General features: G+C 39.6%; 2 protein-coding genes and 1 long non-coding RNA gene across 3 annotated transcripts; 2 read left to right on the top strand and 1 right to left on the bottom strand.

The window, feature by feature from the left end:
* Positions 1 to 8,150: 8,150 nt before the first annotated feature.
* Positions 8,151 to 8,899, top strand: LOC123475544. Its single transcript, XR_006650794.1, has 2 exons — positions 8,151 to 8,311; positions 8,566 to 8,899. It is a non-coding gene; the product is annotated as an uncharacterized LOC123475544 (long non-coding RNA).
* LOC123475540 (protein unc-79 homolog) lies at positions 8,751 to 19,155 on the bottom strand. The gene is given in 30 exon segments (XM_045178370.1): positions 8,751 to 9,107; positions 9,187 to 9,281; positions 9,284 to 9,308; positions 9,381 to 9,413; positions 9,415 to 9,525; positions 9,602 to 9,756; positions 9,825 to 9,946; positions 10,005 to 10,357; positions 10,360 to 10,380; positions 10,467 to 10,583; positions 10,662 to 11,289; positions 11,350 to 11,873; positions 11,941 to 12,111; positions 12,182 to 12,288; positions 12,379 to 12,628; positions 12,698 to 12,821; positions 12,892 to 14,605; positions 14,684 to 15,268; positions 15,329 to 15,558; positions 15,631 to 15,952; positions 16,010 to 16,487; positions 16,579 to 16,856; positions 17,007 to 17,021; positions 17,535 to 17,720; positions 17,817 to 17,906; positions 17,985 to 18,155; positions 18,274 to 18,435; positions 18,516 to 18,635; positions 18,848 to 18,985; positions 19,064 to 19,155. Coding segments are annotated over 30 exon segments (7,593 nt in total). The 5' UTR covers positions 19,119 to 19,155; the 3' UTR covers positions 8,751 to 8,894.
* Positions 19,156 to 19,950: 795 nt separating this feature from the next.
* LOC116928873 lies at positions 19,951 to 24,634 on the top strand. The gene is made up of 6 exons (XM_045178368.1): positions 19,951 to 20,310; positions 22,332 to 22,430; positions 22,543 to 22,634; positions 22,706 to 22,791; positions 23,960 to 24,116; positions 24,419 to 24,634. Exons 1-6 carry the CDS (start codon positions 20,185 to 20,187, stop codon positions 24,468 to 24,470), a joined length of 612 nt encoding a protein of 203 aa, XP_045034303.1. The 5' UTR covers positions 19,951 to 20,184; the 3' UTR covers positions 24,471 to 24,634.
* Positions 24,635 to 24,782: the final 148 nt, after the last annotated feature.

The raw sequence follows: 24,782 nt of genomic DNA, 5'->3' as shown, positions 1-24,782 counted from the left end.
GGTTTATTTTCCTATTGGTCTTATAGTTTTTGATTTAATCCTTAAAAACCCTAAATTAATGTTGCGCTAACAGCACTGTTTCGTTAATTTTTGAAACGGCTGGTTTAACGAGAAAACCAATAACTAAATCGAAATCAGCGTTCAATTTCGATTATTCCGTGTGATTTTTGGAGAATTTCAAGAGATGTCGTTTTTGGTAGATTTTGATAAAAGTGGGAAGGCTATACCTTTCCCACTTTTTCATTTTTGGCCAAATTTCAAATTTTGCTTAAAATACATGAATTCGAATCAAAATTGAATGAAAATCACGAAAATCAGGTTTATTTTCCTATTGGTCTTATAGTTTTTGATTTAAAACTTAAAAACCCTAAATTAAGTTGTTGCGCTAACAGCACTGTTTCGTTAATTTTTGAAACGGCTGGTTTAACGAAAAAACTAATAACTAAATCGAAATCAGCGTTCAATTTCGATTATTCCGTGTGATTTTTGGAGAATTTCAAGAGATGTCGTTTTTGGTAGATTTTGATAAAAGTGGGAAGGCTATACCCCTTCCCACTTTTCATTTTTGCCAAATTTCAAATTTTGCTTAAAATACATGAATTCGAATCAAAATTGAATGAAAATCACGAAAATCAGGTTTATTTTCCTATTGGTCTTATAGTTTTGATTTAATCCTTAAAAACCCTAAATTAAGTTGTTGCGCAACTAACAGCACTGTTTCGTTAATTTTTGAAACGGCTGGTTTAACGAGAAAACTAATAACTAAATCGAAATCAGCGTTCAATTTCGATTATTCCGTGTGATTTTTGGAGAATTTCAAGAGATGTCGTTTTTGGTAGATTTTGACAAAAGTGGGAAGGCTATACCCTTCCCACTTTTTCATTTTTGGCCAAATTTCAAATTTTGCTTAAAATACATGAATTCGAATCAAAATTGAATGAAAATCACGAAAATCAGGTTTATTTTCCTATTGGTCTTATAGTTTTTGATTTAATCCTTAAAAACCCTAAATTAAGTTGTTGCGCTAACAGCACTGTTTCGTTAATTTTTGAAACGGCTGGTTTAACGAGAAAACCAATAACTAAATCGAAATCAGCGTTCAATTTCGATTATTCCGTGTGATTTTTGGAGAATTTCAAGAGATGTCGTTTTTGGTAGATTTTGACAAAAAGTGGGAAGGCTATACCCTTCCCACTTTTTCATTTTTGGCCAAATTTCAAATTTTGCTTAAAATACATGAATTCGAATCAAAATTGAATGAAAATCACGAAAATCAGGTTTATTTTCCTATTGGTCTTACAGTTTTGATTTAATCCTTAAAAACCCTAAATTAAGTTGTTGCGCTAACAGCACTGTTTCGTTAATTTTTGAAACGGCTGGTTTAACGAGAAAACCAATAACTAAATCGAAATCAGCGTTCAATTTCGATTATTCCGTGTGATTTTTGGAGAATTTCAAGAGATGTCGTTTTTGGTAGATTTTGACAAAAGTGGGAAGGCTATACCCTTCCCACTTTTTCATTTAATTGCCAAATTTCAAATTTTGCTTAAAATACATGAATTCGAATCAAAATTGAATGAAAATCACGAAAATCAGGTTTATTTTCCTATTGGTCTTATAGTTTTTGATTTAATCCTTAAAACCCTAAATTAAGTTGTTGCGCTAACAGCACTGTTTCGTTAATTTTTGAAACGGCTGGTTTAACGAGAAAACCAATAACTAAATCGAAATCAGCGTTCAATTTCGATTATTCCGTGTGATTTTGGAGAATTTCAAGAGATGTCTTTTGGTAGTTTTTGGTACATTGTAAAGTGGGAAGGCTATACCCTTCCCACTTTTTCATTTTTGGCCAAATTTCAAATTTTGCTTAAAATACATGAATTCGAATCAAAATTGAATGAAAATCACGAAAATCAGGTTTATTTTCCTATTGGTCTTATAGTTTTGATTTAATCCCTAAAAACCCTAAATTAAGTTGTTGCGCTAACAGCACTGTTTCGTTAATTTTTGAAACGGCTGGTTTAACGAGAAAACCAATAACTAAATCGAAATCAGCGTTCAATTTCGATTATTCCGTGTGATTTTGGAGAATTTCAAGAGATGTCGTTTTTGGTAGATTTTGACAAAAGTGGGAAGGCTATACCCTTCCCACTTTTTCATTTTTGGCCAAATTTCAAATTTTGCTTAAAATACATGAATTCGAATCAAAATTGAATGAAAATCACGAAAATCAGGTTTATTTTCCTATTGGTCTTATAGTTTTTGATTTAATCCTTAAAACCCTAAATTAAGTTGTTGCGCTAACAGCACTGTTTCGTTAATTTTGAAACGGCTGGTTTAACGAGAAAACCAATAACTAAATCGAAATCAGCGTTCAATTTCGATTATTCCGTGTGATTTTGGAGAATTTCAAGAGATGTCGTTTTTGGTAGATTTTGACAAAAGTGGGAAGGCTATACCCTTCCCACTTTTTCATTTTTAGGCCAAATTTCAAATTTTGCTTAAAATACATGAATTCGAATCAAAATTGAATGAAAATCACGAAAATCAGGTTTATTTTCCTATTGGTCTTATAGTTTTTGATTTAATCCTTAAAAACCCTAAATTAAGTTGTTGCGCTAACAGCACTGTTTCGTTAATTTTTGAAACGGCTGGTTTAACGAGAAAACCAATAACTAAATCGAAATCAGCGTTCAATTTCGATTATTCCGTGTGATTTTTGGAGAATTTCAAGAGATGTTGTTTTTGGTAGATTTTGACAAAGTGGGAAGGCTATACCCTTCCCACTTTTTCATTTTTGGCCAAATTTCAAATTTTGCTTATAATACATGAATTCGAATCAAAATTGAATGAAAATCACGAAAATCAGGTTTATTTTCCTATTGGTCTTACAGTTTTTGATTTAATCCTTAAAAACCCTAAATTAAGTTGTTGCGCTAACAGCACTGTTTCGTTAATTTTTGAAACGGCTGGTTTAACGAGAAAACCAATAACTAAATCGAAATCAGCGTTCAATTTCGATTATTCCGTGTGATTTTTGGAGAATTTCAAGAGATGTTGTTTTTGGTAGATTTTGACAAAAGTGGGAAGGCTATACCCTTCCCACTTTTTCATTTTTGGCCAAATTTCAAATTTTGCTTAAAATACATGAATTCGAATCAAAAATTGAATGAAAATCACGAAAATCAGGTTTATTTTCCTATTGGTCTTATAGTTTTTGATTTAATCCTTAAAACCCTAAATTAAGTTGTTGCGCTAACAGCACTGTTTCGTTAATTTTTGAAACGGCTGGTTTAACGAGAAAACCAATAACTAAATCGAAATCAGCGTTCAATTTCGATTATTCCGTGTGATTTTGGAGAATTTCAAGAGATGTCGTTTTTGGTAGATTTTGACAAAAGTGGGAAGGCTATACCCTTCCCACTTTTTCATTTTTGGCCAAATTTCAAATTTTGCTTAAAATACATGAATTCGAATCAAAATTGAATGAAAATCACGAAAATCAGGTTTATTTTCCTATTGGTCTTATAGTTTTTGATTTAATCCTTAAAAACCCTAAATTAAGTTGTTGCGCTAACAGCACTGTTTCGTTAATTTTTGAAACGGCTGGTTTAACGAGAAAACCAATAACTAAATCGAAATCAGCGTTCAATTTCGATTATTCCGTGTGATTTTTGGAGAATTTCAAGAGATGTCGTTTTTGGTAGATTTTGATAAAAGTGGGAAGGCTATACCCTTCCCACTTTTTCATTTTTGGCCAAATTTCAAATTTTGCTTAAAATACATGAATTCGAATCAAAATTGAATGAAAATCACGAAAATCAGGTTTATTTTCCTATTGGTCTTATAGTTTTTGATTTAATCCTTAAAAACCCTAAATTAAGTTGTTGCGCTAACAGCACTGTTTCGTTAATTTTTGAAACGGCTGGTTTAACGAGAAAACCAATAACTAAATCGAAATCAGCGTTCAATTTCGATTATTCCGTGTGATTTTTGGAGAATTTCAAGAGATGTCGTTTTTGGTAGATTTTGACAAAAGTGGGAAGGCTATACCCTTCCCACTTTTTCATTTTTGGCAAAATTTCAAATTTTGCTTAAAATACATGAATTCGAATCAAAATTGAATGAAAATCACGAAAATCAGGTTTATTTTCCTATTGGTCTTATAGTTTTGATTTAATCCTTAAAAACCCTAAATTAAGTTGTTGCGCTAACAGCACTGTTTCGTTAATTTTGAAACGGCTGGTTTAACGAGAAAACAATAACTAAATCGAAATCAGCGTTCAATTTCGATTATTCCGTGTGATTTTTGGAGAATTTCAAGAGATGTCGTTTTTGGTAGATTTTGACAAAAGTGGGAAGGCTATACCCTTCCCACTTTTTCATTTTTGGCCAAATTTCAAATTTTGCTTAAAATACATGAATTCGAATCAAAATTGAATGAAAATCACGAAAATCAGGTTTATTTTCCTATTGGTCTTAAAGTTTTTGATTTAATTCTTAAAAACCCTAAATTAAGTTGTTGCGCTAACAGCACTGTTTCGTTAATTTTTGAAACGGCTGGTTTAACGAGAAAACAATAACTAAATCGAAATCAGCGTTCAATTACGATTATTCCGTGTGATTTTTGGAGAATTTCAAGAGATGTCATTTTTTGGCAGATTTTGACAAAAGTGGAAAGGCTATACCTTCCCACTTTTTCATTTTTGGCCAAATTTCAAATTTTGCTTATAATACATGAATTCGAATCAAAATTGAATGAAAATCACGAAAATCAGGTTTATTTTCCTATTGGTCTTATAGTTTTTGGATTTAATCCTTAAAAACTCTAAATTAAGTTGTTGCGCTAACAGCACTGTTTCGTTAATTTTTGAAACGGCTGGTTTAACGAGAAAACCAATAACTAAATCGAAATCAGCGTTCAATTTCGATTATTCCGTGTGATTTTGGAGAATTTCAAGAGATGTCGTTTTTGGTAGATTTTGACAAAAGTGGGAAGGCTATACCCTTCCCACTTTTTCATTTTTGGCCAAATTTCAAATTTTGCTTAAAATACATGAATTCGAATCAAAATTGAATGAAAATCACGAAAATCAGGTTTATTTTCCTATTGGTCTTATAGTTTTTGATTTAATCCTTAAAAACCCTAAATTAAGTTGTTGCGCTAACAGCACTGTTTCGTTAATTTTTGAAACGGCTGGTTTAACGAGAAAACCAATAACTAAATCGAAATCAGCGTTCAATTTCGATTATTCCGTGTGATTTTTGGAGAATTTCAAGAGATGTTGTTTTTGGTAGATTTTGACAAAAGTGGGAAGGCTATAACCCTTCCCACTTTTTCATTTTTGGCCAAATTTCAAATTTTGCTTATAATACATAATTCGAATCAAAATTGAATGAAAATCACGAAAATCAGGTTTATTTTCCTATTGGTCTTATAGTTTTTGATTTAATCCTTAAAAACCCTAAATTAAGTTGTTGCGCTAACAGCACTGTTTCGTTAATTTTTGAAACGGCTGGTTTAACGAGAAAACCAATAACTAAATCGAAATCAGCGTTCAATTTCGATTATTCCGTGTGATTTTGGAGAATTTCAAGAGATGTCGTTTTTGGTAGATTTTGACAAAAGTGGAAGGCTATACCCTTCCCACTTTTTTCTTTTTGCAAAATTTCAAATTTTGCTTAAAATACATGAATTCGAATCAAAATTGAATGAAAATCACGAAAATCAGGTTTATTTTCTTATTGGTCTTATAGTTTTTGATTTAATCCTTAAAAACCCTAAATTAAGTTGTTGCGCTAACAGCACTGTTTCGTTAATTTTGAAACGGCTGGTTTAAAGCGAAAACCCTAAAACTAAACCGAAATCAGCGTTCAATTTCGATTATTCCGTGTGATTTTGGAGAATTTCAAGAGATGTCGTTTTTGGTAGATTTTGATAAAAGTGGGAAGGCTATACCCTTCCCACTTTTTCATTTTTGGCCAAATTTCAAATTTTGCTTAAAATACATGAATTCGAATCAAAATTGAATGAAAATCACGAAAATCAGGTTTATTTTCCTATTGGACTTAAAGTTTTGATTTAATTCTTAAAAACCCTAAATTAAGTTGTTGCGCTAACAGCACTGTTTCGTTAATTTTTGAAACGGCTGGTTTAACGAGAAATCCAATAACTAAATCGAAATCAGCGTTCAATTTCGATTATTCCGTGTGATTTTTGGAGAATTTCAAGAGATGTCATTTTTGGCCGATTTTGGCAAAAGTGGAAAGGCTATACCCTTCCCACTTTTTCATTTTTGACCAAATTTCAAATTTGGCTTAAAATACATGATTTAGATTCAGAATTGAATGAAAATCACGGAAATCAGGTTTATTTTTCTATTGGTCTTATAGTTTTTCATTTACATTTTAAAAACCATAAATGAAGTTGGTGCGCTAACAGAACTGTTTTCGTTAATTTTTTAAACGGCTAGTCTAAAGGAAAAACCAATGACTAAATTGAAATCAGCGTTCAATTTCGATTATGTCGTCTGATTTTGGAGAATTTCAAGAGATGTCATTTTTGGCCGATTTTGACAAAAGTGGAAAGGCTATTCCCTTCCCACTTTTTCATTTTTGGCCAAATTTCAAATTTGGCTTAAAATACATGATTTAGATTCAGAATTGAATGAAAATCACGGAAATCAGGTTTATTTTTCTATTGGTCTTATAGTTTTTCATTTACATGTTAAAAACCATAAATGAAGTTGGTGCGCTAACAGAACTGTTTTCGTTAATTTTTTAAACGGCTAGTCTAAAGAGAAAAACCAATGACTAAATCGAAATCGGCGTTCAATGTCGATTATACCGTCTGATTTTGGAGAATTTCAAGAGATGTCATTTTTGGCCGATTTTGGCAAAAGTGGAAAGGCTATACCCTTCCCACTTTTTCATTTTTGGCCAAATTTCAAATTTGGCTTAAAATACATGATTTAGATTCAGAATTGAATGAAAATCACGGAAATCAGGTTTATTTTTCTATTGGTCTTATAGTTTTTCATTTACATGTTAAAAACCATAAATGAAGTTGGTGCGCTAACAGAACTGTTTTCGTTAATTTTTTAAACGGCTAGTCTAAAGAGAAAACCAATGACTAAATCGAAATCGGCGTTCAATGTCGATTATTCCGTGTGATTTTTGGAGAATTTCAAGAGATGTCGTTTTTGGTAGATTTTGACAAAAGTGGGAAGGCTATACCCTTCCCACTTTTTCATTTTTGGCCAAATTTCAAATTTGGCTTAAAATACATGATTTAGATTCAGAATTGAATGAAAATCACGGAAATCAGGTTTATTTTTCTATTGGTCTTATAGTTTTTCATTTACATGTTAAAAACCATAAAAAATTAACGAAAACAGTTCTGTTAGCGCACCAACTTCATTTATGGTTTTTAACCAGATCAGCGCACGCCTCATAGGACATGTATACGGAGTCTGTTTTGCCGGAAGAGCAAACGGTTTCCGAGATATTATGGCGAATTGGCGACCAGGCCGTACCCTATCGGGAACTTCCTGAACGGAGTGAGGGCCCCTAGTAATCTAGTCAAAGGAAATAAAAAGACAACAATTCGACCAAGAGCATACTTACGTCCAGCATCCACAATGGTATGGAACCAAAAGAATCTATGAGCGTGGTAGAAGTCACTATATAAGCTTTCTTTGAATGGCCGCCAGGCGGCGAATGCCATGTTAGGTGTTGCCAATTCGATGTCCAAGTGTTCAAAGCATGGTGTACAAGGGCAGGACAAGGGTATCATTGTATCATTCAATTCTGAATTTAGTTAGTTTGACGCTTGAACCATGCTTCAACCTGGGTTTCTTTTGATTGGGATGGAGATGCATTTCATCACATAAATCTCAAAATAATAAACGCCTACGTAATTACGACTTCGAGCGCTAGATGGTCACGAGTACGAAAGAAAAAAAGAAAGACGGAATGGAAATTTTTTTATCGTAGCGAAACCGGTTGCCATATAAATGATACGATAACTTAGTTTCAGGTTATGGGGATACGATATGTTATACAAAAGTGCATTTGCGAGGAATGTTCTTGCAAAATGTTTGAACAATTCTCGTGCTACATATCTGTGATCATGGGCAGTAAAAGGAGACTGTTCAAAACCGAAAAATAACATATATCTTAAATCTTACCACTAACGGTGGTAGCATACTTCCCTGACAGCTTACTGTATGAATCAAAGTTAACCTAATTTTTGAGAAACCACAATTAGATTTATTACATTGAATGACGTCTGTAGCAATGATGATAGGTGGTAAGAAGTTAAAAATGAAAACAAATTTTTAATGTTATATATACTAATGCAGTCATATAATATCATATATATATACTTGCTGCCTTTTTTGTTGTTCTGCCCTGTCCTGTCAATTAAAGGTAACCTATTTAAACTTGCAATAATATTGTACAATGGTCCAAGTTGAATTAAATATTCATTTAACAAACTATCAAAAATAAATAAAAGAAAGTTAAGAATCTAACTTTGCAATTTATCTTTTATCTTACATGGAGTTCTAACCAACGATGTTCATCGCCTACAGCCGACGCTCTACTACAAAGACACCAATCATTTGAAATTGATAAACTGACGAGTATTATAATTTTGTCCAAATTATTGGTACCTTTAACAGAATGGTAGCTCTGTGGTCCAAGAATATACAACCCCAAGAAATATATGTGACACTGAGACACATGAATTCAGATACGTGGAATGGTGAAAAGACAAAACTTATTTCACCAAATTGTAATTAGAAGGTTTAAGGAAAGATAATCTAGCTATTCATATTTCATATGCATGAAGTATAAATACCTAAATAATGGCATTCTGGAATGGGGAAGAACTATACATTGTAAAACTGACTAGCAGTAGAAGATTGAATTTCTATTTGCCCCATTTTAAATTGGAGTTTTTGTAGCCACCGAAGAAGCCATCCTTCTAAATGCGTTTCCAACCCTTCGCATACACCACCACCATTCGATGCCGTGCCCGTGTTCATTGAATAGCCTTCTACGCAGGCTTGTAATCGGACTTGCAAATGGACAGGCAGCTGTGTCTGCAAAAGCGAACAAGGCAATCATTCACAGTAAACTTGGCTGACCAGTCTCTGTGTGCCATGCAGACAAAAATCTTACCTGCGAATTTTGTGCTTGTAAAACTGGTGTCCAGAGGGGTAGCAAAAGCGACAAAACGGACGATCTGCACTCGGCCAATGCTTCCATGAGGCTCAAAAATGTAAATTGACCATCTCTGTTAGCTGTAAAAAAAAAAATGTCTCATAATTTCAAGTTTTTCAAATAACATCATTACGTATAGGTTGATTTACCACTGACGAGTGAGCAACTAATTGCAAAACGGAAGGGGGTGATTTTGCTCCAGAAATCTACTAGGACATTGAAAATGGTAGCTTGCTGATCAGCATTCGAGCTGTTGCCGAGCTGACCTGCCATAAACTCCAAGTAAATCGTCCAAAGCTGCAAAAGGAAACCCAAACCGTATCCTCTGCATCGATTAAGATTTCGCTAACCAGAACAAATTTCGATATCATACTTGACATAGAAGGAATGCATGATAAAGGGACGACATGTGAAGGACGGAAGTCTTCGACTGTTCTGCGAATCCAGCCAATATTCCCTGAATATGATCAGCCAAGGAGCAGGAAACTTCGATAGGTAAAGGTAAGCAAGGATTCAACGTTACGCCCGCTACAATTTTGGAACAAAACTTTACTATTATTTCGAAGTTTAAAAACATAAAGTTTGAATTTAACTACTTGGCATGGATAAGGGTCCATTCGAATGAGTGTGAGTCACCAGAGCTGTATGTTGCAATGCACCTAATAACAACCAGGACAACAGCCTCACATGACAAACGCATTCGAGAAACTCCCGTGGCCTGTAGATTATTCTTTTTCAACGAATTATTCCAATGAAATGTATCGATGCAATCGTACCCTTGTTGGATGGAGGATGGTGGATTTAATAACCATGGCATATAGCGTTGAAGGCATTTGTTATCTTTGCCGTTGCCACGGACAATTTCAAGTGCCAAAAGTTGGGCCATTCCGGCTTTGACGGTCCCACCAAGGGTATCTTCATCTAAGCCAGGACCAGGACTCATCGCTCTGCTATTGCTTTTCAATTTGCTAAGCGTGTGAACATCCGCCAAAAAATCCATGATATCATTAAAATGTGGTCGGATGCAGTCGAATGCACCAGTGCTGCCACTACCAGTTGATCCATCAGCTGAGGACACCTTCACATTATTGGTACTATTATCTGATTCGTCCATTAACAGGCAATGGGAAGTGGCAAAGTTCCTCCAGCATCCTAAACAGGGAAATCAACGTTTGATTTTAGAAAAAACAAAAAAACAAAAAAACAAACAAACAAAAAATTCCTAAATTTGAGCCTACTTGTAAGATGAAATGGACCAAAATCATTAACGTTGAATCTGGTAGACTTGATTTCAGTTTCATCACAGAAGCTAGTTCGTCGACTAGTGTCCGTGTTAACATATACTTCTCGCGATCCTGCAAAGGCATAATAATACAATTACCAAGGATATTTAGACAAGAAAAATTTTAAAATGTTAAGGAAGGTCATGTTACTTTAATAAATGATCGAAAGGCCAGATGACATAGTTCCACGATATGTTTATAATCGAAGCCGGCCCAATGCTGAACGATGTACAACAGGACCTTGGCGAAAGCCTCGAGAATGCTACTACGACACGAAGCGAGTTGTAGTGCTGACACGCGATTGCTGCTGGCCATTATTCTCAGAAGTGAGTTGCTGTGAGCTGGATTGCCATTTAGCAACGGCAAGACTAGAATAAGTCGTGCGCAGAAGATTTCTAGCTGAGTGAAAAGTGGCGACCAAATCTGAGCGCTTAAATCCAGTGGTGGTAAACACTCAAAATAACAGGCCACATTGGGTAGAATCATAGCAATCTGGGCTGGTGACAATTGTTTCTGCTCATTCAGAGATTCCAGCAACAACTGCAGTGGTGCAGCTGGAGTCAGCTCAACAAAATCTGTCAATGCTGATGCCATCGTCTTGAAGAATGATTGCTTCATCTCTTCTGGTACCTGAGTCTGGAACAGTTGGATGAATACCTTGTTGGGTGTTAACTGATGCAAAAGGCATCGCAGAAATTGGCGTGCAATGGCACCAACCTCACCAGGAACGTACAAATTGCTACCCATTTGCCAAGTATATGTTGTACTTCCTGCCCATCTATTGTTAAAAGAACGTTAATTTACAAAAGGGTTCAAAATAATGATGCAATACACGTACTTTGCGTTACAGCGGAGAATTTCTGGAAGCATGGTGGCGGCCAAGGCAGGTTCTCTGTGAACAAAGGTAGATATGATAACAATACATAAACCAAGTTCTTCTTCGCTGAATTCTTCGAATGGGGCATTGCATTTGGAGCAACGATGACACGCCACTTCGTCACCAACGCGGAGAGAGCTCTGTTTGATGGACGCCGGTATTGTTATGTTGGCGGGAACAGGCTGAGGTGCTTGAGGTTCCGCCGAAGCCTGTTGGCGGTTTGGCTGTTCTGTGGCAACGAACGGCAATTCGGAACCCATGGTTCCCATAGAAATTCCTATTTTTCTCTGACGAGTTCTGACTCCCGTAGGCGTTGCCGTGGCCGCTGCAGCGGCTGCAACAGCATCAGCGGCATTGATCTGACGATGGGATACGACCGTGTGGGCTTCATATACAGCCGATGGTTGACGGACGCAGGTAGCTAATGAAACTTCTGATGCAGCTGTGGCAGCATTGGGTTCTTGCTGCGACAGCTCCGATAGGATCTATTAAACAGAGCACAATAGTAACGGTAGCACTAGTGAACCGGAAACATCAAAATTATTGGTTTACCTCGACTTCAGCCAGTGAATCACGATCCCAGTCAGGATCTGGTCTGCTACTCTTGGGACTCTCGGGAATAACCTCTAACTCGACACCATCAACATCCTGATCGATATCACATTCACTTGAGATACTGCCGGTTAATTCGCGTCGGGACGACAAAGAGATATTAGCCTTATTCTGTAATGATATAATGCAAACATTTCAAGAAGTGTTGTGTCATTATGGGACTGGAGGAAATATATTTTACCGTTGCAACTTGAAACTGAATTTGATGTTGAATAGTTGAAGAACCCCAGACAAGGCCAGCTATGCCCAGGACTGCGCCGACGCCATGTCCAATAACATTTGGCCTTCCTGAATCCATACAATGATAAATGTATTGATGATTTGCAAACCAGAAAGATAGTGAATGTCATTAAAATCAAAACTATTCAAAGATCGAACCTTTCGCATCAGTTAGATCATTGGGAGAGTCAACTTCCAAGGAACCCTGACTTTGATCTCTCATTCTCATCGTTGCTGCTGAAGCAACCCCATGGATCTGATGCTGTGCTGTCGACGGATGGCCATGACTCAGGGTGGCTCCGATACCTCCGTAGCGATAACAGCGATGGTATTGCGATTCCAGTGTATTGAGGACGATTCGCATAATACTTTGCACCAGGGGAGCCAGGTTCGGTTGATTATAACGATACTGCAAACGAAATCAAGAAGAATTTAGAATAATTTGCCATGTTTGGAAAGCATCTCGCAAGAAACACACCTTGTACAGGATAACTAAGACCGTTTGCAACCACATCCGACGTGGATGGGTCTCTAAATACCACAGCGAGTAGGTCGGTTTGTAGGCTCTCTGTGGAGTTGTTCCGTTGTGTCGATCATTAACGCTAAATCAAAGAATTAAAATGAGTACAGTGTACTGTACGTGACTAGGTCACAACACGGATGCAAACTTACTTATTAGAACCAGCAGCAGCAGCTGATCCAGAAGTAAAACCAACGCTACTCATTGACCCGTGCATGATAATAGGTACACCGGCCTGTCCGTGACACTGCAACCACGAATTGCCTCCAGGACCATTGGCTTTTGATGGCGGAGCTGGACAGAAGATCATCAAAGATAATGTCATCGGTAAAAGAGTTGCACCAATGGCTAAATTGCGATCCAGAACTTGCGGAAGAGCCGACAGAAAGGCGTTGAACGTAGCCGATGATCTGAGCTTTTGTGGTGTTACGCAGAAGGCCCTCTCGGTCGGACCGTATCCCAGTAAAAGACTCAAATGACGAAGAACTAAATTCTGAATTTGCGACTGGAATTTGTCATCACTTAATTGGGCGAGATCTGGCTGTGCAAGGAATTGCATCAGAGTAGTCAGCAGTAAAGAATGGGTTTCTCCGTCGTAGTCATCCAGCTCGGAGCAGCGTTGCATGAAAAGGGCTACATAGGCCTCTTCCTGGGATGCCTGTTGATTATTCATCCGATCACCAGCTAGCCCTCCTCTTGATCGTAACAGTTTTAGCTGGGCTGAAGAGCCTTGTCTGCTGTAGCTCTTTGACCCTCCATGATGTTGATAATTCTGCGCAGACTTACGACGGCCAAAATTACGATGATTCGATAAGCTTAAAGAGCGCATCAAGCTTCTCGGCTGCTGAGTGGGCGAACTGGGTCTGCTAGGAGCATAGCGTTTGATAGCCTCAGGAGCTTTTTGCAGCTTCTTATTGAAGCTTTCGTTTGACATGTGACTGGCCTTCAGATCGCGGGGTTCAATCAGTTCTCCAGCTCGTTGCAAGCTCAACTGAGCTTCCAAATAAAGAGCGTCGAAACGGTTGAAAAAGAACTTCCAGGAGATGATCTTGCGTTTTGTCAGCCAAGGGTGGTGATGAAGTGCCATGATGGAGTGCAACAGCATCGGTCTGTCGCAGATGAAGCTGTCAAACTGTTGCTCCAGACACCAACAGAGTAATTTGAGCGAACCATCGTGCAAACTCTCCAGGAGTATGGTTGCCCTGTTGGCTACAGCCGTATTAATATCGTCCATGGATGAAATGAGGAAGCAGAAGGCGTTTGTCAAGATCGACTGCAAAATGGAACTCTGCTTTACGGTGGGGTCATCCAGAAATTGGCACACCAACATCATGCGTTCAACGGATGAGAAGCGGGTTTTCCATTCACGCGAATGGAAATCTGATTCCATGATTTTCCAAAAGACGTCCGAGCCGCCCGGAAGGGTAAGACAATGCAGCAAAAGAGAGGCACCAGTCTGCGCTACGTGGGACGTTTGACTTTCGAGGAGATTCCACAACTGGGCTACCGTGAGGTTCTCCTGGACCCAAAAGAGGAAACCAGGATGTTCGCGACAAGCCGATTTGCTGAGGACTTCACAATGAAGGCAAAGGATCTCGACACAGCGCAATAGATGTCGTTGGGTGTCGGGCCGGATTAAATGATAGAGCTCTTTCAGGAATCCGTAGATCAACTGGAGATGGTTGGGTAATTCTTCCAGCGAGAACCGGAATTTACCAGCCGTCGTCACCCAGTATTGCTGATTCGGTTGTTGATGATCCTGATGGTCACTAGATGGATCGTCGCCACTCAACATGCTCGGATGAGAGACTTGGGCTTTGCAATTGGCCACTTCGTTTTCGGTACAAGTCACTGCATTCGCCACAGCTAAACAAAGTAAATCGTATTCAATTATGGCATGCAAGAGCTCCTAAAACATTCAAATTTAGACAGAAGCTTAAATACCTCTGAGGACTCTTTCCGACGGAAGGATCGGTGCAAGATCCAGTTCGGAGACCGTCTCCATCTTGGCTGTTCTGACATCACCCAGTTGTTTCGCTTGCTGTTGTTGCTCTGGGTGATGAACAGTGGGCACAACCTCTTCAGGTTTGTTGGCCGCCTTTTCAACGGGACTGAGCTGTTGCTGTTGAACAGACTGGGCTGCAGCCATTTCAACGCAATTTTCCAGCTCTTCAAAACACTCGCTAACGACAGCTGCGTGCAAAGGCGAGTAGAAAGCAATCAACTCTTGAGCCAGTTGATACCACGACGTCAGCAGACTGCACATGTAGCAATCGGAAGACGTGCAATTGTGCAACATATTCTGACGGACGTGGATCATATCTTTTAAAAGAGTGAGGCAATGTTGGGCTAGTGGCGCTCCTGTCAACCCGCCGTTACTAGGCTCTTCCTGAACTTCAAGTTGCTCCAACAGTATGTCCAGCATTAGAACGTGACATGCCAGGCTCTTCTCCGGAAGACTCAGAGGTAAATCGGATGACGGAATGCTTTGATTGGAAACAGGCGACAATGGCCGAATTTCTTCCGAATCTATTTTTTAAAAAATGGAATTAGTTTAAATAAATAACGAGTGATCGAGGCAAAAAGGACCTAAGTTTGGAATGTCGTTGTCGTCCAGTTTACTCGTATTGACTCCCTCCTGGAAAATGTTGACTAGAAGATCGATAGGCACGACAATGTGCAACGAGGAAAGAAGCTGCAGCCAGTTGAGCGTTTGCTGCTGAACGCGAAGGTGGGTTCCACGAAAACGGACAGCCAAAAAGCGAAACATTTGCTGGGCATCAAACCCCAAAGGGCTCATGCTCGAATCCAGTAATTTGCTGTCCAAAATGCAAGCATGCGTAATCGTCACGAGAAGAATTGATGCGCATTAACTAGAGCCGTCTACTCACCTCAAGATGATCCTGAATTCAATCCACTCGTCAGACGGCACGGTGGTGACCATCGATTCCAGCCATCTTGGCACAATGTCATTCCACAAATCGACGGTGATAATTTCGTAAGGAACGAGACAGAAGAGACGGTTGAATCCTTCTTTGATGTGAACAGCTTTGGGACAATGTCCGGTGTCCCAGCTACCGCCTATCCGCGAATAGCTAGCCGGCCAGGGCATCAAACAGTCGAGGAGGACATCCAATTGGTTTTCTTGCGCCTCAACGATCCACTCGCGGAGCATTTCCGACTTCAACGGTTCCAAGACACACCCAGCTTGGTCTGCAAATAGGAACAGTTAAATGATTTCCCTATCAACGTATCAACTTTGATAATCACCATCCGTAACGTGGGCGGTAGTATCAAACCAGTGAAACAGGGCACCAATCAATCTTCCGATAATGGATTTGGCGGCTTGCGGCACAGGTCTGCAAACTGCCGTAAGAAGCCAAACACCGTAGCGACTGAGCAATCGCCTCTCTTCTAATCCGAACGAGTAAATGGTGTCCAAATCGCCACAGAGCCACAGGCCGGCTCGGGTGAGACGGTCATTGCTCTCACTACTACGCTCGAAGCTGTACGGCTGCGCTTCTTTCAAGAGGCTGACGACGGCATCCACCGTATAGCTCTGCATTTCTGGCCGCATTTCCCAGGCTGACGTCAAGTTGCAGTGATAAATGTGGTCGCCACCGCGTCGGTTGTTGTGCCGGATCGAGTGGCATTGGCTACAATAACGTATAGGCCTTCGGTCGTTATAACTGGTGCAGCTGGATGAGAAACACGACACACTGGCTGTCTTATCATTTGAGCGGCAACTCTGCAAAATACGACGACATTCATCGTCAAATCGATAAAAATCTCAGTTAGGCATGATAGATTTGATCCGGCATTTAATCATCAGTTATTACCGTGTTGTCACAAGTGGCCGCCACTTGAAGCATGGGCAAAAGGAGTTCTACCAATGGCTCGACCAGCTGCTGTTGGTTGCCATTGGCTGTTAAATTGGCGGGAGGGTCTATGCGTTTGATTTCATCGGCACATCCAGCGCAGACGACTAGAAGCGGCCCATTCTCGTTGTTGCCTTGCTGGCTGACGGCCACCCGATGATCCAAGCAGAGTTTGATAGATTCAGCCGCTTCTCCGCTGCTCTGACACTCTTCTCGCTGACAGGGTACTGGTTTCCAACCTTCAGGGGGGGGTGTTGATTATGTACAAAGAAATGAATACACTTTGTTTCGCAGTAGTTAAGCATTCAAGCGTAATCAAATAACGGAAATTGAAACGAAAAATCTTGTTAGTCGTAAAAAGCGGTCGTGAAAAGTAATGTGGCACTCACCGTTAAGAGCGAATCCTATTACATTAAAAAAAAAGGGGGCGCGCCCATCGGTCACGACGCGGAATATGGAAGACATCGAACAAACCATCAAAAAGCAAGAAGACGTGCAAGGGAGTTGAGATGTGAAGGAAAGAGAGAAAGATGTAGTAGTAGTAGTATTTGGAAAAGAAAAAAAGAGGAAAGAAAAGAGAGTAAGATTGAAAGAAAACATTAAGATGATGAGCAACGTCAAGAAAACCATACGTTCATTTAAATGGATACAACTGCTGCATGTCTAGTTTGTTTAGTTTAATGATTTTTGTTTTGTTTCCGTTTCCTTTTCTTTTTTTAATATCATTATTAGTCCTGAAATTAAACACTCAGATATTGCACGCGCACACTCAGCACATAGAAAAACACGCCCACATGTAAAAAGCAAAAACACACGCAAAAATTAAAATAAATAAAACCAAATACGAAAAACACGCACGCAAAATTTGCACGCACACGAAAAAATAAAAAATTAATAATAATAAATAAAACCCATACCATTGAATTTCGTGTTGACGCCACGTCGATCGTATAGCGTGGGATTGAGAGCCGGCCAGTAATAGAATAAGAGGTGGGCGCCCGGCACGCGAGCTTTCAATGTCCCGTGAGCGATAATGCAGAGCAAATCTTTGGCCACGTCCGGTTTCAACGACATGAGCGTCTCCATCAATTGGCAATGATAAGCTAAACATCGATTCAACACATTTCAAAAAGAATGCACAATAAAAACACAAGACATGTTTACGATTACGAGCGATTTGTCCATCTCAAAAAACGCACCTGTATTGCTAGTGTACTGGAGAACGGCCATGATGATTCCGGGAATGGAGGGCTCGATCATGTTGAAGACGCCATCCGTTGGCGGAGTGCCTAGTTTTTGATTATTCCAGAGAAGATTTCATTTCCTTTGAATGTTTCTACAATCGATTATTGATTCAAGCTGCATACCCATGGTGAGTGGTAGAAGGAAGCAGCAGAGGACCTGGACGATGTAGCCGTGAAGAGACGTGGGCAAGTGGACGATAGACGAAGCTACGAGGCTCGGTAGATTATCGATCAGATCCTGTTCGATGAACGGCATGACGCATAGGATCGTGCCAATCAGCGCTTGGCTCAAGACTTCGTGAATCAAATAAAAAAGAATTATCCGGAAAAGCAGAAACGTCGTAAAATATGGTTGGTAGGGTACGACACAACGAATGGAATAGGTTGAACAAAGCGCTCGAAAATGACATACCATCGACTCCCGTCTGAATGAGAGGGATGACTTCCAATAGCTGGATCAAAACATTGTAGAGACCCCTGTAATCAAGACTGGGGAAAAGAGCCATGCGTTTAGCATCGCGCTCCCGGTTGTACACCATGACGAGAGGGAAATCCGGAACATCCTTCAAGATTCCTGGAAATGAACGATCGATAAAGTGCGTGTGAAAAATGGAGAAATGAAAACAAACAAAACAAATACAGGCCAGATATTACCGAGCAGCATCTGCGAAAAATATTTAAGTGTATTGGCTACATCGTGACCGGAAGGCGGCGAGACGGAGCTGTTGAGTAGCCGGAGCTGATAATCGTGCAAGTTTCTCACCTTGGCAGCAACTGTTTCATTTCAAAACAAACAGATCAATCAGACTAGTGTGCATCTTTCGTCGGTGTCCATAACAAACACGTCACAAATAGGGGGAAAAATAAATAAAATAAAAGAAAACTGCAGAAAACAATAACTTTGAGCCAAGTTCGATAACTGGGTCATCGGTCTTCTATAACAAGTAATCTTATTCTCTAGTATTCGGGAATTGGCTTCAACTTACATGTCGCTGCTCTTGTGGCCATGTTGTCGGTCTCCAGATAACAGGCATTGGATGAAACGGGTCGATGATTCTTCGCCCGTTCACAGACTCCCGATGGTCGGGTTGGTTTTGCTGCCATCAAACGCGCATGTCCGGCGTCTGCGCAATAACACAAAGGCATTGTTAATCATTATGATTTTTCAGCGCGCAATTTGAAAAAGAAAAAGGAATTGAGACCAATTGAAAAGAAAAGAAAATTAAAACGGGGGCAAAAGTCACGTTCACTGCGCATAGTTGGGGGTCGAGTTTATAGCGAAACTCTTGTTTTACGAAGCTCTTATTATAGCTTCATTGTAACGGGTATCGCATATCCGGGTGAGCGACCGGCCAAGCGCGAAACAAATGAGAGAAACAGCAAGATGAGAAACGCAAATGTGCAGCTCGCTGTAAAAAACGCGCTAGTGCGCAATTTGTGCGCTTGTGTTCCAACGTCGCGACATCGCAAAACATTTGCAAAGAAGAGCAGCAGCTGCTGCTGTTTGAGTTGCGCTTCTATTATCATAATAAGCAATCAAAAGCCTAGCCAGCCATCCACGTCCGTACCTACGCTGCCACTCTGCGCGCACACAACCGGTCTCAGTCTAGGCCCGACGACAAGAGCAATCAACAACAAAACACAAAGTTCTGAATTCTGGGCGACGGCAGTCTGTGTCTGCGTGAGTTCTGCCTTCTCCCAAGTCCCAACCGATTCCAGTGTAAACATAAGTGTCTAACATGCTGGTGAAGACGGCCAGACACAGCTATGCGTTGCTTTTCATTCTAGCAATTTGTGAATTAGAAACAAAAAAAACCCCAAAAAAACCAAAGAAAAAAGGCATCTAGAAATAAAGTCTTCAGCAGATGTCACTGACCTCTGTTTCCATCGTTTAGGGTGGGAAGGCGGGAGGTGGGGTCGGAGAGTTTGTTGGCATTGAGTAGCCGTTTATGACGTCACCGTGACACGCCACTAGGTGGCAGCAGTTTGATAATTAAAAAACAAAACGCGGAGAAGAAGAAGAAGAAACAAAAAACAAAAAAAAAACTAGAAAAAAAAAAAAGAAAAAAGAAAATAAAGGAATTCTCGGGAGGGAATAAAGCGCTTCTTAACGCCCGGATTTTCGTCAGTTTAGCACAAGGCATCATATCGCACGTTGCCAAGCGAATAAGTCATAATTCAAAACTGGTTTTTCCAAGGTGTGAATCAATTCTTAATCGCAGCATCCATCACCATTATCGCTAGGCCACTCGCCAACATCGACACATCGGACGGAGGAAACGAGCTTTCAGTCGTCATCATCGTACAAGAGAAAACACGCGACATGATTCGATTACCGTCCTCCATCATGGTAGTCTGCTTGGCACTGTTCCTCATCGCCGCCCCCCACCTTATTCCGGCCGTGCCGCTCGACAGCCACGCTGATAATAGTCATCATTTAATGTGGCAGGTAAACATCACTGTCTCTATGAATTGTTTCAAGTTTTAGGCAACAATTTATTAGACGCTAAGAGGAGGCCATTAGTCGGGTGTCGAACCGACTCACGTTGGGTTACGTGACGCGGGAAAATCTATTAATATGAATCGGTTACGTCATTTTTTTGTCACGTTTTTCTTTTTGTTTTCTTCCTTCGTTTGTGTCTGTCTGCAATAGAAATAGCGTTCTGTTGTTCTGAACGCCATAAGGGTGCTTCATCAGCTTAAGCTATGGTTTTCTATTTGCTCTCTTTCTGTTGGAAATAAATAAATAGCTGAGCGGGCGAGAAAAATCAGGAAAGAAAACAAATGTTTGCGCCAAGCCCTCGGGCACTTTTAGCGCGCGGATGTCATCAATTTGAGGATTTTTGAGGAGAGAGAGAAAGAGAGAGAGAAAAAAGGAGGGAAAAAGAAAGAATTTGATAGGATCAACGAACTGCAGTTAAAAGAACAAAAGACGTTCATACTAAATGACGGCAGGGATTCAAAGCCAACCGGACGGGGCAATTCTGAAAGATGTGGCGTGTTTTGTTTTTTTTAATTAATATTTTTATTATTATTATTATTATTTTCTCTTGTAATCCGAATATAAGGGAGGGCGAAACGGGTGGTTGAACGAGAGGGGCCGGAAGAAGCACTCGATAGAATTCTGACAAGGTCTGAAACAGGAAAATTAGAGTGGGCCAATCACATAGCAGAGAGCATGAGAATGAAATGCTACACGAATGTTGACTACGGAATTTCAACATGGCCGTACTACGGATGGATGAAAAATGAAACGCCGCGCATTACAATCATCCTACCGGAATTGAAATTTGGGAAATCACGACCACATTTCTTAAATTGATTGAATAAATAATTAAAAAAGCTAAACAAGTTCTCATCATTTGATGGGCTTTTCTTTACCCATCGAATCCGATTGTTTTTCATTTGCAAAATTGAAAACAAACAAACAAAAACCCATCTCTTTTCTCATTTTTTTGACGTTTAAGCGAGATGAACCATTTCAGATATATCAACGTCTATCTGAACATCAGGTCGGCTACTACAAGCGTGGATTTAACAAGAGTCACGTCGCTGATGTTTTGAAACTGATTTGGACAAGAAAGGGAAGGTTCTTGTTTTTAACGAACAGCCAAACTTCTTGACGACCAATCAAAAATCAAATTAGGAAACGTGTTTTTGTGTGTGGTCCTACCGGTTGTACCGAAAAACACAAACGACACTGACGATGATCAGGTTTGCTCGTAATGGAACAAAATTGTCAGAGCCTCGGGGTAATGTCAAGATTGTCTCGACATTTTCAAGACGCACCGCCCCATGTCTGACGAAGCTTCAATATGACCCAGACAACCGGAATGCCATGTCTTCCGACCAAAGAGGGTTACACTATCACAGCCGCAATGCATTCGCATTCCAATAAAAAAAACGTCAACGGCGAAACATCAAAAAGAAGAAGAAGAGAAATTAAACTTTTTCGTTTACATTTCGCAACTGGAATCCGTAACTACAAACAAATATTGCTAGCATGCTTGTCAAACGTTCGATATCATCGTGACACGACGGAAATTTGCATGCACTATTCCATTTGTTCTGTTTGTTTTGTTTTCTGATAATTTTTTTCAACGAAAATCTGCTGAAATGGCAACTGGCCCGCCTTTTTGTTTGAACTTTATTACGAAACGTGGTGATTCAACAAAAGGCAGATGATGAAAAGGAACGGCGGTTAGAGGCGCATTTTCAATTTACGCAACGTCGGTGGGATTCGTTCGCTGTCATTCCTCGACACGCGCAGCTCCCGCTTAATTGTTTCATTCATTTTCACTATCCCTTTTTAGTTGAAGAAAGAGATAGACAGCAAACAAAGGAAGAAAGCAGAAGAATGCGATAAAAAGAATCTCAATATAAAAATGGATTTCCCGTTAACGTTTCAAAAAAATAAAAACAAAAATAAACAATAATGTCTATTGTTTTCCGGTTTGATTCGTTTTGCAGAGCGTTGAGGACGATGCGTCAACAGAAATGGAGGATTACGTCAATGACAATCCTGTCATTGAAGTAGATGACAGTGGGGTGCCCGTTTGCCCACCAGTGGTATGTATTTCAAATTTGTTTAAAACCACATTTAATATTTCAAAAGCCTTATTTGTTTAGATTTAAACGAGCTATTAATTTGACTGGACTCTAAATTCTGTTCTTTAATCAGGTAAACCATCCGCAAGCTTGTTATGCCAAGATTTGTCGTTCGGATATCGATTGCCTTGGAGGTCAAACAGAACGCGTTTGCTGCTACAATGGGTAATGCATTAAGACAGACTACAATTGCGGCAACACCTTTTAAAAATTAACAACAATTTTAATCCTTTTAGCTGCATCCGAACGTGCATGATTAAAGTCAAACCGCCACCCTTCTTTGATTACGAGGAGAGCTACAGCGATTCCCATCGCAAATCAGGTGAGTACCGACCACAAACCCACACAAATCAATCATGATCGTTAATCAAATACTGTCCAACATTTTGAAACAAAAAGTAGAGAAGGGGGGTTAAAAAAGAAAAGCCGAGTGAGAAAAAAAAACAAAAATTTTGTGATAATGATGATGACATTATTGCGCAGAAGAATTGATTGCCCTCCCGCAGCGCCAGTACTCCACGTGTGTTTAGATAGTAATTTTCCTTTTGAGACGATTGCGGCGACCCGTTCGGCCGCCGCATTTTCACTATGGCGGCACGCGTGAGAAAAAGAAAATCATGAGAAATGAAACGAAACTACCACAGGCTGTTTGAGCGCTCGTAAGTAAAAGTTCTTCCGTCTACTGTAATCCAGCCGGAGGAGGCCAAACAAGCAGCCACCGAACCGAGGTCCCAAAACAGCGTAATGAATTTAATGGCCATCATAAACAGGCCATGCCGTCGTCGGCCTTGTTAAATTATAGTTTAGCTACCGCGGCTGAGGTCTTCCCCCCCTTCCGATTTACGCACTGGCGACGCATTGCCCAAAGGGACCACAGAAAAACGCGCAACGGGAGGAGCGTGTCAAAGTGTTTGAATTAGTTTGTACCCTTGGTATTTTCAAATTATGAGACTGGGAACAGGGAAATAAAAAGTCTGAAAGAAAAATTTTTTTTATGGAAGGAGAAAAAGACGGAAATTGATCGCAGCGGTCAGTTTTTTTTTCCTTCATAGGGGGGCATGATCTCAATATTCAATTATTAAAGCGACATGTGTTCACATCCGGAACTCTTGTATACAATAGATCGACAAACACACAAGAAAATCCCCCATTCTTCCTATGCGTGTGTGACCAATTGAGCAATAATAGGAGGGGGGTAGACTGTTGAGAAATTTCTTGATGTTTCATTTTTTTCGTCTTCCCAAAAAGAAAGTTTTGTTCTCGCTGAACACAATGCCATTTTTCCTTGTCCTCGGCCCTTCTTTAGATAATGTATTCCTTTCGTGATTACAATCAAAAATCAAGCAAAATGGACGTGCGTGTTCTCTAAATGTACGAATGATAATTCCGCCTCGCCCTCCCCATCCACCCACAATTTCTTTTGATTACATGATTATTATGTTTTGACCGCTTGTCTGTATTCCTGTACCCGATTCGTTTCTATTTGGCAGATGTCGGTATGGGAGAAAGCATTCGAGCGGGATCGGCGGAAGTGGCTGAATTCCAGAGGCCTGCTATTGTGTTGACTCTGCCGGGCGGATGTCACCTAACCCAGGAGCAGTACGACACTTATCAAAAGTTCCAAGTTTCTCCCAACGTTCGACAATGGTAAATAAAATTTTAAGAGAGAGAGAGAGAGAGAAAGGGAGTGGGGAGGGGGCATCGAACGAAAGAAACAAAAGACACGTGAACATTAGAACAAGAGGAAGAAATGGAAATGATTTCTTCGAGGAATGCTATTCCTCCTAGATGGCTATCCATCATTCTACTAGTCTGAACGACTGGGGAACACACAAGAAAAAATCATTTTTCTTTATTTAAAGAAAAAAAAATCTAATTCTCTTTGATTTTATCATTCTTTCTTCATGTTTTTTTTTTTTTTTTCTTTTTCTTTCCAAAAATATCAAAAGTTACTGCCTGGCGGGGGACGTCTTTTGCCAAATCAATCCGAAGGCACCTTGATCGATGAGCGGCGCGCTAACATTTTTCCTTCCCCCCTCTTTTTTTATTGTTATTACGATTCCCCCCACTTCTGTCTCTTTATTTTTTGTGCCATACTTACACATATCCGTCATATTCATAAAACGACACACACACACACACACATAGAAAAACCCCCCGAAAAAGAAAAAAAATGTTAAGGGGAAGAAAAGATGTCAAACAGGTAAATATCTCTATATATATAAATAAATTGTTGTATATGTTCATATGTATAATCTTTCAAGAGAGCAATACACACCCGGAGTGGTAAAGTCTCAAAAAAAAAAAGAAAAA

This window comes from Daphnia magna, linkage group LG8 (genome assembly GCF_020631705.1).
Source record: "Daphnia magna isolate NIES linkage group LG8, ASM2063170v1.1, whole genome shotgun sequence".
NCBI lineage: Eukaryota > Metazoa > Arthropoda > Branchiopoda > Diplostraca > Daphniidae > Daphnia > Daphnia magna.
Note: the sequence above shows the minus strand (reverse complement) of the source record. Positions and strands in the feature narration are given on the sequence as shown.

What these genes read in the sequence shown, in the direction of transcription:
- LOC116928873 (XM_045178368.1), top strand. Translation starts at nt 20,185, where the DNA reads ATGATTCGATTACCGTCCTCCATCATGGTAGTCTGCTTGGCACTGTTC. An exon ending in GTCATCATTTAATGTGGCAG is followed by an intron (nt 20,311 to 22,331) that starts GTAAACATCACT and finishes TTCGTTTTGCAG; the next exon opens with AGCGTTGAGGACGATGCGTC. An exon ending in TGCCCGTTTGCCCACCAGTG is followed by an intron (nt 22,431 to 22,542) that starts GTATGTATTTCA and finishes TTCTTTAATCAG; the next exon opens with GTAAACCATCCGCAAGCTTG.